At 43.0% G+C, this 15,000-nt stretch overlaps 1 protein-coding gene across 2 annotated transcripts in view; it reads left to right on the top strand.

Moving 5' to 3' along the window:
- Positions 1-13,317, top strand: part of gab3 (GRB2 associated binding protein 3) — a 121,936-nt gene extending 108,619 nt beyond the window's left edge. The window contains exons 6-10 of one of the 2 annotated variants that reach the window (XM_033030730.1): positions 1,737-1,974; positions 3,532-3,622; positions 6,332-6,437; positions 9,286-9,399; positions 11,315-13,317. In XM_033030730.1, coding sequence (XP_032886621.1) covers positions 1,737-1,974; positions 3,532-3,622; positions 6,332-6,437; positions 9,286-9,399; positions 11,315-11,455 — 690 coding nt within the window. In that variant the 3' untranslated portion in view covers positions 11,456-13,317. Of the gene's footprint in view, positions 1-1,733; positions 1,975-3,531; positions 3,623-6,331; positions 6,438-9,285; positions 9,400-11,314 lie in introns of both variants that reach the window. The other variant, XM_033030728.1, reaches the window with a different exon arrangement.
- The last annotated feature ends 1,683 nt before the right edge of the window (positions 13,318-15,000 follow it).

The raw sequence follows: 15,000 nt of genomic DNA, 5'->3' as shown, positions 1-15,000 counted from the left end.
AAGTGTGAAGAAGGGTCCCGACCAAAACATCACCCAATGCATCTCTGCAGAGAAGCTGTCTGCCCCTCTGAGCTAGGGGGTAGTCCCACTTGGGCGACCAAATTGGCGAGTTTTGAAGAGTTTGAAAAGACATGTTGAAGACCTCCTTCGACTATATCGAAGACCAGCTTCAGATAGCTACGACTAGCTTCTGGGAAATTGGACACCGAATAGTGGAGAGTGAAGACGACCTCCTTCAATTTCCTTCGACCTCCCTTCGACTATGATCAAGACTATCTACGACTACCTTCGATTACCCTTGATTACCTACGACTAACATGCCGACCTACTACGACCTACTACGACTAAACCTCAGAGTTAAAAAAATGTTGATTTTTTTCCATGGCAACCTTTTATTACTCGCGGGCATTTTTTAACATATTGAAAAAAACGCCGCGACCTAGCTGACACCTCGAGTACGCGGAGACCATTCTCGAGCATGAAGGAGAGTTACGAAGACCTCCTACGACCTCGTGTCGACCATGCTGCGAGTATGAGTCGAGGGCAAACTCGCCAGAACTCGCGGATTAGGTCGCCCAAGTGGGACAGCCCCTTTACTCCAGCATTTTGTGTCTATCTTCCACATTTAAGTAAAATGTTTCATAATCTTGGGATTCCCCAGAGTAATTCGCTAGCATTGTGTGAACTCCCTGTGATAACCACAGGTCTCCCTGTGACCACATAGGTTTTCTTCGGGTGCTCCGATTTCCTCCTACATTTCAAAGACGTACAGGTTTGTAGGTTGAAGATAGACACAAAATGCTGGAGTAATTCAGTGGGTCAGGCGGTATCTCTGGTGATATTCCTTTTCTCCAGATATGCTGCCTAACCCACGGAGTTACTCCAGCATTTTGTGTCTGTCTTCGGTATGAACCAGCATCTGCAGTTCCTTCCGACACAGGTTTGTAGGTTAATTGGCCATGTTAAAATTGTAAATTGTCCCTTATGCATAGGACAGTCCTAGTGTATGGAGATTGCTAGTCAGCACGGCCTCGGTGGGCCGATGGACCTGTTTCTGCACTGCTTCTCTATAGTCTAAATTCTAAAGGAAATGAAGTACTCTGTTAGCACAAGAAGTTTGCTTTTGGATTTCAGCCGTTCAATTGTCCCATCAATAGGATTCTTTCTTTCATAGGATGTGGGACGTGCTGCCACAATCATCTTCTGTGGCCCATCCCTACTTGGTCGTGGAAGGAGGGATAGGGAGCCACTTTATTGAGCTGTAGCAATTAAGGCACTTCGATGCTTACATAGAAACAAAGAAACATAGAAAATAGGTGCAGGAGTTACATTTTTTGGTCATCGTTATTACAGCTGAATGATTTTCCAGCTCATTTTAGAGCAGTGGCTTTCAAAGTGAGATCATAAGTGAGACTGCAGCACAGTGCCACAGGGGTAGAGTTGCTGCCTTACGGCGCCAGAGACCCGGGTTCGATCCCGACTACGGATGCTTGCCTGCACGGACTTTGTACCTGCATGGGTTTTCTCCGAGAACTTCGATTTCCTCCCACACTCTAAAGCCGTAGAGGTTTGTAGGTTAATTGGCTTGGTATAAGTGTAAAATTGTCCCTGGTGTGTATTCGCTGGGGATCGCTGGCTGGTATGGACTCCGTGGGCCGAATGGCCTGTTTCCGCGCTGTATCTCTAAACTAAAAAACAAAAAGTAAACCTATTTCTATTTCTTTCTCTTACAGCAGAGACTACCTGCCCATCACTGCAGTGACTTGGATAGCGGTGAGGACAGTTACGTTCCTATGAATCCAGGATCTTCTCCAATAATATCTGCAGCTGACTGCACATCAGATGGCTACATTCCTATGAGCCCGGCTTGTACCAATCTGGTCTTGCAATCAGTCACCGTAGACAATCCACCATTACCTACGGATATAGAACCTCCTCCAGTCAACAGGAACCTCAAGCCTCGAATCAGAAAGAGTAAGGGAGATTTCTAAAATCCATTGTGCGTTTATTTGTGCATGGGACAGGATTCTGCCTGTTTGCAAACAAAGCTGATTTTACATGGGAAATTATTTATTCCTAAAACCTGCTTGCATGCTTTGTTTTTTTTACTGGGGCTTCATGAGTGAAAGACTCTTATGAGAGATATATGACTAAAGTGCACTCTTAGTCAGTAACCGGGACTTTGTACAAACTGTACTCTTGAAATTCATTCTATTGGCACAATACCTAAGAGATGGCTCAAGATTTGTTGTACTTCTAAGTTTCTAGATATTGGAGAGATGAGGGGCATGGGATAAGGAAGATCGATATGGTTACGATCAGTCATGATCGTACCTTTAGGAAGGAGATGAGAAGGAATTTCTTTAGTCAGAGGGTGGTGAATCTGTGGAATTCATTGCACCAGATGGCTGTGGAGGCCTGGTCAATGGATATTTTTTAGGCAGAGATAGATTGATTCTTCATTAGTAGAGATGCCAGGGGATATGGGGAGAAGGCAGGAAAATGGGGTTGAGAGGTAAAGATAGATCAGCCATGATGGAATGGCAGAGTAGGCTTGATGGGCCGAATGGCCTAGTTCTGCTCCTGGAACTTATGATCTTGTAGCATGGCAAATTAGGCTCAAGAGGCCAAATGGGCTCTTTTTCCTTATGCTGTTATGTATAACACTCCATCAGTAAATGGGTAGAATGCCTGAAGTCTACACTGCATGTGAAGCATCTGAACAGGGAACATGTCCTGGAAGCCATAACTCCAACAGCAAGTCTAGGCACTGTGGTAGAGCTGCTGCCTCACAGTGCCAGAGACCACTGTTCGATCCTGATCTCTGGTGCTGTCTGTGTGGAGTTTGCACATTCTCCTTGTGACCACGTTGGTTTCATAAGTTCTTAAGTTATAGGAGCAGAATTAGGCCATTCAAGGTCCATCAAGTCTACTCTGCCATTCAATCATGGCTGATCTATCTTTCCCTCTCAACCCCATTCTCCTACATTCTCCCCATAACCCCTGACGACACCCTTGCTAATCAAGAAATAATTTTCTCTGGGTGCTCTAGTTTCATCCCACATCCCAGGGAAATGCAGGTTGGCAGGTTAATTGGCCCCTGTAAATTGCTCCGAGTCTGCAGGGATAAGTAGAACTAGTATAAACGGGTGATCGATGGTCAGTGTGGACTCAGTTGGCTGAAAGGCCTGTTTCCATTCTGTACTGTATTTGTCATTGCAAAAACAGTTGCTGTTTCCGCCGATGATAGACCGATATAGAGAAACCCCGCCCTTCCTTTGTCATAGCTGAAAATCTGATCTTTTAAATTATTAACAATGTAAAAAATGAATGCAACAACCAATTGCTTTGACTTTTCCCAATGGGGAAGAAGACTTTACAAATGTTACATAGAAAATAGGTGCAGGAGGAGGCCATTCGGCCTTTCGAGCCAGCACCGCCATTCATTGTGATCATGGCTGATCTCATTGTGATCATGGCTGTTCTGTGCGTTAAGTAATCTCTTCTCACACAATGCTGTTTAAATTGCAGTCAAGCCACCACCTTTAGATTTGACGAACTTGTCGACGATCAGGGCAAACTGCAACCGTCCCGGAGTCAGCCGGACGCGGAGTATGCCGTTGTAAGTATGCTTACCCCGAGAATAGATTTCCTTTCCTTTCTTACAATTTCACAAACTTCCCAACCCCACCAGTACGTCAAATGTGTTCCCTTGCATGGGTATAACTTTGTGAGCCAAAACAAGAGAAGGGTGGCACAGTGGCACAGCAGCAGTTGAGCATCACAGACCCAGGTTCGATCTTGACTAAGGGTGCTGTATGCGTGGAATTATCTCTATCTTTCAGTCTGTAGAAGGGCCCCGACCTGAAACGCCAACTATTCCTTTTCGCCAGAGAAGCTGCCTGACCCACTGAGTTACTCCAGCATTTAGTGTCTATCAGAATTTAATGACTCCATTGCCAGTAGATACGCCAATTGAACACTCTGGACTTATAAAGTAATGCCCCTGTCCCACTTAGGAAACCTGAACGGAAACCTCTGGAGACTTTGCGCCCCACCCAAGATTTCTGTGCGGTTCCTGGAGGTTGCAGGTGGTTGCCGGAGGTTGCAGGTAGTGGAAGCAGGTAGGGAGACTGACAAAAACCTCCGGGAACCTCACGGAAACCTTGGGTGGGGCACAAAGTCTCCAGAGGTTTCCGTTCAGGTTTCCTAAGTGGGACAGGGGCATAAAGAACCATGCACAAACTAGATAGGAACCCTAGGATTTCCTGATATGCATTACTCAGTTACATTGGTGGGAATGTCTATATCCATTAAACTAGTGGGGAGCTGAAGTATCTTTTGTACCAGCTGCATCTGCTTGAAATAGTGGTTGTTTTTTTCTTGCTGTTTTCCAGATCATTAATGTTCCGACCTGCACAAGTAAACTCCTGATTAGTTATTTAGCGAACTTAATTTAGAAATTGATTTTTTGATTTGAAAAGTTATGTTACATGTAACGTTATGTTACATAATGGCTTGTTCTTTCTTTCTTTGTTGAAAGCGAAATGGATGTAAGCTAGGGAAGTGACATTCAAGACCGACACAAACTGCTGGAGTAACTCAGCGGGACAGGCAGCATCTCTGGAGAGAAGGATTTCAACAAAATAGAGAGAGTACAGAGGAGATTTACTAGAATGTTGCCTGGGTTTCAGCAACTAAGTTACAGAGAAAGGTTGAACAAGTTAGGTCTTTATTCTTTGGAGCGCAGAAGGTTAAGGGGGGACTTGATAGAGGTCTTTATCCATCCATCCATCCATCCATCCATTTTGGTGGCAAAAACAGGAAAGCAGACTATTATCTAAATGGTGGCCGACTAGGAAAAGGGGAGATGCAGCGAGACCTGGGTGTCATGGTACACCAGTCATTGAAAGTGGGCATGCAGGTGCAGCAGGCAGTGAAGAAAGCGAATGGTATGTTAGCTTTCATAGCAAAAGGATTTGAGTATAGGAGCAGGGAGGTTCTACTGCAGTTGTACAAGGTCTTGGTGAGACCACACCTGGAGTATTGCGTACAGTTTTGGTCTCCAAATCTGAGGAAGGACATTATTGCCATAGAGGGAGTGCAGAGAAGGTTCACCAGACTGATTCCTGGGATGTCAGGACTGTCTTATGAAGAAAGACTGGATAGACTTGGTTTATACTCTCTAGAATTTAGGAGATTGAGAGGGGATCTTATAGAAACTTACAAAATTCTTAAGGGGTTGGACAGGCTAGATGCAGGAAGATTGCTCCCGATGTTGGGGAAGTCCAGGACAAGGGGTCACAGCTTAAGGATAAGGGGGAAATCCTTTAAAACCGAGATGAGAAGAACTTTTTTCACAAAGAGAGTGGTGAATCTCTGGAACTCTCTGCCACAGAGGGTAGTCGAGGCCAGTTCATTGGCTATATTTAAGAGGGAGTTAGATGTGGCCCTTGTGGCTAAGGGGATCAGAGGGTATGGAGAGAAGGCAGGTACGGGATACTGAGTTGGATGATCAGCCATGATCATATTGAATGGCGGTGCAGGCTCGAAGGGCCGAATGGCCTACTCCTGCACCTAATTTCTATGTTTCTATGTTTCTATGTTTAAAATGATGAGAGGGATAGACAGAGTTGACGTGGATAAGCTTTTCCCACTGAGAGTAGGGAAGATTCAAACAAGAGGACATGACTTGAGAATTAAGGGGCAGAAGTTTAGGGGTAAGATGAGGGGGAACTTCTTTACTCAGAGAGTGGTAGCTGTGTGGAATGAGCTTCCAGTGGAGGTGGTGGAGGCAGGTTCGATTTTATAATTTAAAAATAAATTGGATAGTTATATGGACGGGAAAGGAATGGAGGGTTATGGTCTGAGTGCAGGTAGATGGGACTAGGGGAGAATAAGTGTTCGGCACGGACTAGAAGGGCCGAGATGGCCTGTTTCCGTGCTGTCATTGTTATATGGTTATATGGTTATATGGTTATATGGTTATATGGTTATATGGTTATATGGTTATATGGTTATATGGTTATATGAATGGGTGACGTTTCGGATTGAGACGCTTCTTCAGACAGTCTGAAAAAGGGTCTTGACCCGAAGATGCTGCCTTCCCCGCTGAGTTACCCCAGCATTTTGTGTCTATCTTCGGTGTAAACCAGCATCTGCAGTTCCTTCCTACACAAGTGATATTTAGATTCAGAATCAACATGACCAAATGGAACTGTGGTTCAGTCCGGGGGTGCTGAATGTCCCCTTGCTTTATGTGTTATCATTCAGTGTTCTTTGCCATGCAGTAGATAGTCACTATCTCAACCTTTCTTCCTTTCTAATTTAGCAGGTGGAGTACAGCCAACTGCAGCATATCCGACAGCCAAACATTATCAGCCAGAAGCTTTTACAACACCTTCGATGGGGATTGCGAAGAAACTTACACTGCAATGGTAAAGAAAATGTGGATGCGCGCGAAACTGTATGGCCATTAATAGGGCAGGTTTCTTTGGTGACACCGAGCACATTATCCAATGCCCTTTCTGCTCAGGGCACTGAAGTTCAGAAAAAATATTTTTAACTGGACATGAAATGCATTAAAACAAAAGACACAAAGTGCTGGAACAGCTCAGCGTGCCAGGGAGCATCTCTGGAGAATATAGACAGGTGACGTTTCGGATCGGGACCCTTCATCAGACTGATCAGCCTGAAGAAGGGTCCCGAACCGAAACGTCACCTATCCATGTCCTCCAGAGATGCTGCCAGCCCTGCTGAATTACTCAACCCGAAACATCACTGAATATTTTTCTCCAGAGATGCTGCCTGGCCCGCTGAGTTACTCCAGCATTTTGTGTCTATCTTTGAATTACTCTCGCATCTTGCGTCTTCTTTTTGTAAACCACATATCGGCAACTCCTCGTTTCTACATGAAAGGCATTACATGTAGGTTCTCACACCTATTCTGGGTGACCTTCCTGCGTTCTAGGACATTGGCATGACTAAATTGTGTATTGGTGATTTTCACGTCTCCTTTGGCCGTAGACTGTAATGCTCTGAAATTTGTATCTATGTTCTTGTACTACGCCTGTATAAGCAGCAAGGATCAAATTTCACCCCGTTAGACTGCTGGAGGTAAATTTTACATGTTGGATGCATAGCTAAGAAATCTCACCCATATCATGGTCGAATATAATTTCTCCAGATATAATGACAGACACAGTCAACTGAACAAGTAAAGGTACCCACAGTGGTACAGTATCTGAATGTACATACATGCATAGCAACTACAATCCAGGAAACAAGCAAAGAAGGGAAATCAAATAATGTTTTGGACTCTTTTGAGACAAAGAGGAATTCAAAAATGGAAACGTTTTTTTGTCATCAAAAGCGTAGTACCATTTTTTTTTAACCGATTATAGTTTTCAGAAAGGGTAAAGGGAATAAGACACAAGGTTGGAATGTCAGGTTTGTAAAGGAGAAAGGAGTGATCAGTCTAAAGGAGGATTTTTTTTTGCCTTCCTAAAATAAACAATGTCCTGAGAAGCTTGTGATTAAATCCCAAAGTTATTCGTCTCAACAGATTAATAAAGTTTCTTAATTCAGCGTGAAGGTTTTTTCAGAAGTGAATTTCTTCATGTTGTCCATTGTCAGGAGCAGTTTTTGAAAGTAATTCGAAACTTGTCCTTTCTCATTTGTATCCATTGCGCTGCCTATTATAAGTACACAGTGTTTTTGTGACCCATATAATCAGAGTAATGAGCAGATAATGTTCTACTATAAGGTATTACAAACCACGGTTACGCATGACTGAATGAAAGAATGAACTCTTTGGCCTCTCGATCTTTGCACCCAGAACTGTCGGCAAATCACTGGCTGATTTAATCTCTCTATTCTATTGCAAGCGTAGGAGGCAAGTATTGGACTTGTCATCGTCCACCCCAGCCAAGCCCCCTGGCAATCCCTCCAGATAGAACAAGCATTAGCCTGCATTGACTTTAAGTTAGAAAAAATTAGTCTGCTGTAAATGGGAACACCCAACGTTTGACGGCACTGGTCTTGTACTCGCTGGAGTTTAGAAGGATGAGGAGGTACCTCATTGTGGAGACATGTGGAGACGATGTTTCCATTAGTAGGCGAGTCTAGTTCTAGAGGTCATAGTCTCAGAATTAAAGGATGCTCCTTTAAGAAGGAGATGAGGAGGAATTTATTTTGTCAAATGGTGGTGAATCAGTGGAATTCTTTGCACGGAAGGTTGTGGAGGCCAAGTCAATGGATATTTTTAAGGCAGAGATAGATAGATCCTTGATTAGTACAGGTGTCGGGGGTTATGGGGAGAAGGCATATAGGGAGAAGAATGGGGTTCGGAGGGAGAGATAGATCAGCCATGATTGAATGGAGGAGTAGACTCGATGGGCCGAATGGTCTAATTCTGCTCCTGTCACTTAAGCACAGTGTATCATTGCTTTGCTGAACTTGTCCATTCTGTTCACAGATGTGGTCTTGAGCTCTGGTCATTTGCCATTTGAATTCTCACAGGCAGGCCGTTGTGTCCTTCGCTTCCAATGCTACCCTCTCATAGCTTAATGGAAATTGGAAATATAACACACTTAAATTACAAAGTGTTTCTTTACAACTCTTTGCAAACACCACAATAAATTCAACCATTTCTGGTCATTACAACCAGTTCTGTTTTATCAGACAACGAGTATAAGTAATACTTTGCCATCTGCAAACAATGTTCTTCTCGACTCATCCTTTTTCTTCATATACCTCATTACCATCCACTCCCAACTTTCAGAATCAGCCCTTTTTAATTTAAAAAAAACATTTACTTCCATCTGCCTTCCATCTTATCACCTACTTTCTATTTTGTTATTTGCTTCCTTCCCCTATTTCCTTGCCCCTATACTTGTCTAAAAAAGGCACCTCATATTTATACAGCACCAAGCTGTAACCTCTCCAACTTTTATTTCCAGTTCTAGTGATTAATTTTGCTTCGCTTTCCACCAATTTTACTTGACTTCTTGAGTTTCTCAAATAATTTTCAATTTCAATTTATCAGCATTTATGGCATTTGATTTAGAACATATGATAATTACCGTGACATACTTTTAGTTTGGATTATTGACTTGTGCACCTAGGTACAGTGAAAAGGTTTTTGTTGTGTGTTTTCCAGTCAGTGGAAGTACTGTACATGGTTACAATTAAGCCGTCCGCAGTGTACAGACACAGCATCAAGGAAATAACGTTTAGTGCAAGATAAAGTCCAGTAAATTAATTTTTTACTATCCTTATCCACAGGAACGCTCAAGCTCTGTGTACAATGGTAATGGCAGCAATCACTGGCCACGGACATTAAACCTTGACTATCTAGCCTTAGACTTCAATGCAACATCTCCATCTCCTGTTCAGAAGGTGCGTTGTCCTAATATTGGGTGGTTGAAATCTACAGTCACTTGATACTTGGTGTGGCATCTAATGCCCCTGTCCCACTTAGGAAACCTGAACGGAAACCTCTGGAGACTTTGCGCCCCACCCAAGGTTTCCGTGCGGTTCCCGGAGGTTTTTGTCAGTCTCCCTACCTGCTTCCACTACCTGCAACCTCCGGCAACCACCTGCAACCTCCGGGAACCGCACGGAAAACCTTGGGTGGGGCGCAAAGTCTCCGGAGGTTTCCGTTCAGGTTTCCTAAGTGGGACAGGGGCATTACAGTCCACAAATGTGGTACAGTGGCGCAGCTGGAAGAGCTGCTGCCTCTCAGCGCCAGAGACGGGGGTTCGATCCTGACCTTGGGTTCTATCTGTGAGGAGTTTGAATGTTTTCCCTGTGACCACATGGTTTTTCATCGATTTTCTCCCACATCCCAAAGATGTGCGGGTTTGTAGCTTAGTGGTGCGGGTTTGCAAATTGCCCCTAGGTCAGGCAGTGGATGAGAAATTGGGATAATGTAGAACTAGTGTGAATGGGTGATCGATGGTCAGTGGGCCAAAGGGCCTGTCTCCATGCTGTATCTCTGAACTTAACTAATACTAAATGTTGAATATCACACGGTACGGTGCTTTAGTGATTATGTTGCTTCAGAGACATGAGTTGGAATCTTGCTCGGAGAGTTTTGAAATTAATTTTCAAGTAATTAAATACAATTTGAATAAGTATCAGTGTTTAAGACTCCAAAAGTACCAGATAGGTCTCCCTGCTTCTTTAAAGCACTAGAGGAATGAAAATCTCATCCTTCCTTTGTTGGTTTGACCTGTCTGTCATGCCAGAGTTGCAAACATAGTTATATCTTAAATGCCCTCTTAAAATACACCAGCATGTTATTCAGTACAGAAGGGAATTAGGTGAATGTAGGTATTCTCTGAACAGAGTGGATGTGGAGAGGATGTCTCCACTGGTGGGAGAGTCCAGGACCCAAGATCATAGCCTCAGAATTTAAGGAGGTTCCTTTAGGAAGGAGATGAGGCGGAATTTCATTAGTCAGAGGGTGGTGAATCTGCGGACTTCATTGTCACAGAAGGCTGTGGAGGCCAAGTCAATGGATATTTTTAAGGCAGAGATAGATAGATTCGTCATTAGTGCTTGTGTCAGGGGTTATGAGATAAGACAGGAGAATGGAGTTAAGAGGGAGAGATAGATCAGCCATGATTGAATGGCAGAGTAGGCTTGATAGGCCGAATGGCCTAATTCTACTCCTTTCACATGACCTTGTCAGCGATACTGTATTCTGTGAATTAATGTTTCTGAAAAAAACCGGTTTCTATGAAATACCCCAAGTGGACAAATCCCTTAATGCAAATGTCCATTGGGGTAACAAGCTAAGTGAAAATAAGAAAGGAATGGAATAGTGTGCAGCAATGAGCATGTGAAAATGTGGAGTGCAAGGGAACTTCTGAGAACAGGGGTGATTGTGAGAGGAAGTGTGAAAAAGGACAGTGAGATAAAGTAAAAGAGAGACAAAGATATCAAAACCGTGGGACGAAGTACATGAGAAGTGAGTGCTTAGAGCAGCCGACACATCTAGTGCAGCACGGAGGCGCAGCAGTAGAGTTGCTGCCTTACAGCACCAGAGATCCGGATTCAATCCTGATTACAGGTGCTGTCTCGTGAGCGCGTAGATTTTCTCTGGATACTCTGGTTTCCTCCCATATCCCAAAGATGTGCAGGTTTGTTGGTTAATTGGCTTTATAAATTATTCCTAGTGTGTAGGATAGTTCTAGTGTACGGGGTGATCAGTGCGGACTCAGTGGACAAAAGGGGCTGTTTCTGCTCTGTATCTTTAAACTAAACTAAAGCACCACCTAATAGATTGCTTGTCCTGTCTTTCTCACAGAAACCATTCCTTTCATCCATGCTGGAAGAGCGGGTGGATTATGTCCAAGTCGATGAACAGAAGACCCAGGCTCTGCAGAACACTAAGGAGGAATGGACTGACGTACGTCAATCCTGTAACATGTCAAAACCTTTAAAATGAGGGATTTTTACTACAACCACAAGCATTACCAGCTACGAAATAGACGGAAACGAGGCCAATATGGTTCTAGCAATCACAGATTGCAGGAATAAGTTAAACATGTTCTTCTATTAATGAATGAGTGAAGGTAAAATGACAACAGGCAGCTTGCTCATTGTTGATTCAGTCAGAAATATGAAAATATGATTTGAAAAATATTGATATCTTTCAAACAGTTTTCCTGTGAAGTTTTTGGTCAGGTACTGTGTCAAATACCACTGAGGAGTTTGCCAAATGATTTTTTTTAAACTGAATATCCAGTAAGAGAGATCAAACCCTTAGTGCTGGACACTACCGGGATTAAAGCAAAGAGTAAAAGAGAAGAATACATACAGTAAGATCAGGAAAAGTAGATGAAGTTGTACCTAAACTCCAGAAGCCTACTAATTGTAAGAGGAATGTCAGGGCTAAGCAAAGGCAGTCTGCAATGAATCCTATCTTCAAAGCACTGGAAATGTGGGAGAGCCAAAACAAAAAATGCAACATAATGCTCTAGGATGCAAGAGGGAAAGTTCATACAAGCATTAATTATAATAGCATTAACTGTGGTCTGGATGAGAGAAACTTTAAGGGCAAGGAATAACAGGAGCGGGCATCAAGTGTTCTTGTATCCAAAAATGTAAACAATCTTTTTCATGCACGAAAGTATTATCCAAATTACTTGCAGGAAGTCTCAGCCTGAACCAAGTGAGAATGATGAGACAATTGATATTGATATTTTGAAGGGTGATTTCAACCATTTTGATCACCGAAGGCCGTTTAGCGCAAACAAACTGAACACGTTGGGGATCTGAAATGAAAACAGAAAATGACACAAGTACTCAGCAGGCTCTTCAACGTCTGCAGAGAGTAAAATAGAGTTCATGTCTCATGGTATGGAAGTTCATGTTTACGTTAAACATTAATTCCACTTCTCTTTCACTAGCTGGTTCCTGACCTGCTGGGTTTATCCAACATCTTGTGTTTTGAGACTGGTTTCATCTTTTGGTTGGCCACCCTTCTTTGATTATGGGTCGGAACTTAAGAATAGGCTGAGCGAAACTATTATGAAGCAAGATGGCAAAAAATACTTTCGGAAAATTGTGCTGAAGCTGCTGGGCGGTTCTGCAATTCCCAGTGAGATGCTTCCAAATCTTCTTTACTTTCCAATCAAAATACCTTTTTTTACTGCCTCATTCCAAGATGACTATGTTGCCTGGAATTATTAACACACTTATTGCACTAGTTTATCAGGTATAGCCGTTCTCAAACCGGGCAGGTGGATTTTTTTTTTCTGAGTCAACAAAGAACGTAAAGAATAGATTTATAGTTTAACTCAGGAGCAGAGACAGCGTTGTGGGTAAAGCAGGTGTAAGAAACTTATTCTGAAAATGCAGAGAAAGAATAATGCCACTAGGAGAGGTAGAATGACAGATTTGGATCAAGACCCTCTATTTGAACAAGACCACAAACAAAACCATCAACTTCTTACAGAAGCTGAAATATCTGATGTGCTTTCCCCATATTTTCTGACCTTCTTATACAAGCATGGGCAGTCGATTGTCATTTGTCATTATTAGTGAAGAGACTATCGGCTCTCAGATCCCCTCACTCTCTTATTTCATTAAATATTTTCCTGGCCTTAAGCAGAAGCAATGGCATTCCCTTCCTTGGGAAAATAATAATCTAAAGATTATCACAACCTGTTTTCCTTCTTTAACTATTTACACAAATCCTTTCTTTCAAATTGGGTGGCATGGTGGCGCAGCAGTAGAATTGCTGCCTTGCCGCATTAGACCCGGGTTCGATCCTAACTACGGGTGCTGTCTGTACGGAGTTCGTACGTTCACAGGGAGAACTCCCTGTGACCGCTTGGGTTTTCTCCAAGATCTTTGGTTTTCTCCCACACTCCAAAGAAGTATAGGTTTGTAGGTTAATTGGCCTGGTATAAATGTAAATGTTCCCTAGTGTGTGTAGGATAGTGTTAGTGTGCGGGAATCACTGGTCGGTGCGGACTCGGTGGGCCCAAGGGGCCTGTTTCCACGCTGCACCTCTAAACTAAACTAAACTAAAATGTAACTAAACAAATGCAAAAGATATCGATATGATCAGCAAACATGGTGTTGCAACTCATGAAAGGAACTGAAGTAAAGTCCTTTAAACTAATGGCGCCTTCAGAATGGTTTGATGTTTTCCTTGTACCCAGTTCTCCACCACTGAGGTTCAATAGTTAGTCTGAAAGGCCACGCCATGACATTGGGAATGTAAGAGCCACCTCAAAGCATATCAGTTTCGAACTATTTGTATAACAATTTCATTCTCCTTGATTTAAATATAATATTTCTGATGCCATTGGTAATTTTTTTATTTATTTATTTTTTTGTTTTGGTAATTTCACCAATTTTTGCCATTTGATAATTTGATCACATGAACATAACCAGCAAAGGGACTAGATATATCAATGAATTACTCCTGGGCCCAGGTTCAAATTCTGCTTCGATTTGACCTGAAAGTCTATGGTATATTGATTTCAGGAGCACTTTGTTTCAATTATATAGATACAGATGCAGGCCCTCAGGTCCATTGAGTCTGCGCAGTAGACTAGCAGTACCCTACACACTAGGGAAAATTTACAATGTTTTTTAACCAAAGCCAATTAACCTACAAACCTGTACGTTTTTGGAGTGTGGGAGGAAACCGGAGCACCCAGAGAAAACCCACACAGTCACAGGGAGAACGTACAAACTCCACCCAGACAGCTCCTGTAGTCAGGCTCGAATCAGGGTCTCTGGTGCTGTAAGGCAGCAACTTTACCGCTGCGTGCCGCCCTTAAATTAATCTTCTGGTGAATACCAATAACACAAGCCAGCTCTAAATGATAATCAACATAAAGTATTTCACACTAAATCTCATATCTTACACGTGCTTTATTGTGGTGCTGCCCTTTATTAAATCCATCGTCAATTTTCACATAGTCTGCAATGCATGAGATTTTGTTGGCGATACGGGATGGTTTAGATGACGCTGGCGCTATCAAAATCAACGCTGTTTGCAAGAGGAAGTAAAAAAAATAAGGAAGTTGTTTTTCCCACACTGGAATGAGCACAAGCCAAATGAAAATGGTCAAACAGCAGACTGATTGCTGAAGAACCTTCAAGCCCCAAACCTCCAATATATTAAAAAAAGATGGATTTTTCTTGACATTTTACTGCTTTCACCACATGGAGAAAGTGTCACTTGGGAAAGCATGTACTCCCCGGCCAACAATCAGTTTATTTTGAAGGTAGACACAAAATGCTGAGGAACTCAGCAGGACTGGCAGCATCTCTGGAGAGAAGGAATGGGTGACGTTTCGGGTCGAGACCTTTCTTCAGACCCGTCATCAGTCTGAAGAAGGGTCTGGTCCCGAAACGTCACCCATTCCTTCTCTCCAGAGATGCTGCCTGCCCTGCCGAGTTACCCCAGCATTTTGTGTCTACCGTCGATTTAAACCAGCACCTGCAGTTCTTTTCTACACGATTTGTATA

The sequence above is a fragment of the Amblyraja radiata genome, chromosome 12 (genome assembly GCF_010909765.2).
Source record: "Amblyraja radiata isolate CabotCenter1 chromosome 12, sAmbRad1.1.pri, whole genome shotgun sequence".
In the NCBI taxonomy this organism is placed as follows: Eukaryota; Metazoa; Chordata; class Chondrichthyes; order Rajiformes; family Rajidae; genus Amblyraja; species Amblyraja radiata.
The sequence above is the reverse complement of the archived record's forward strand: the minus strand, read 5'-3'. Positions and strand labels throughout refer to the sequence as shown.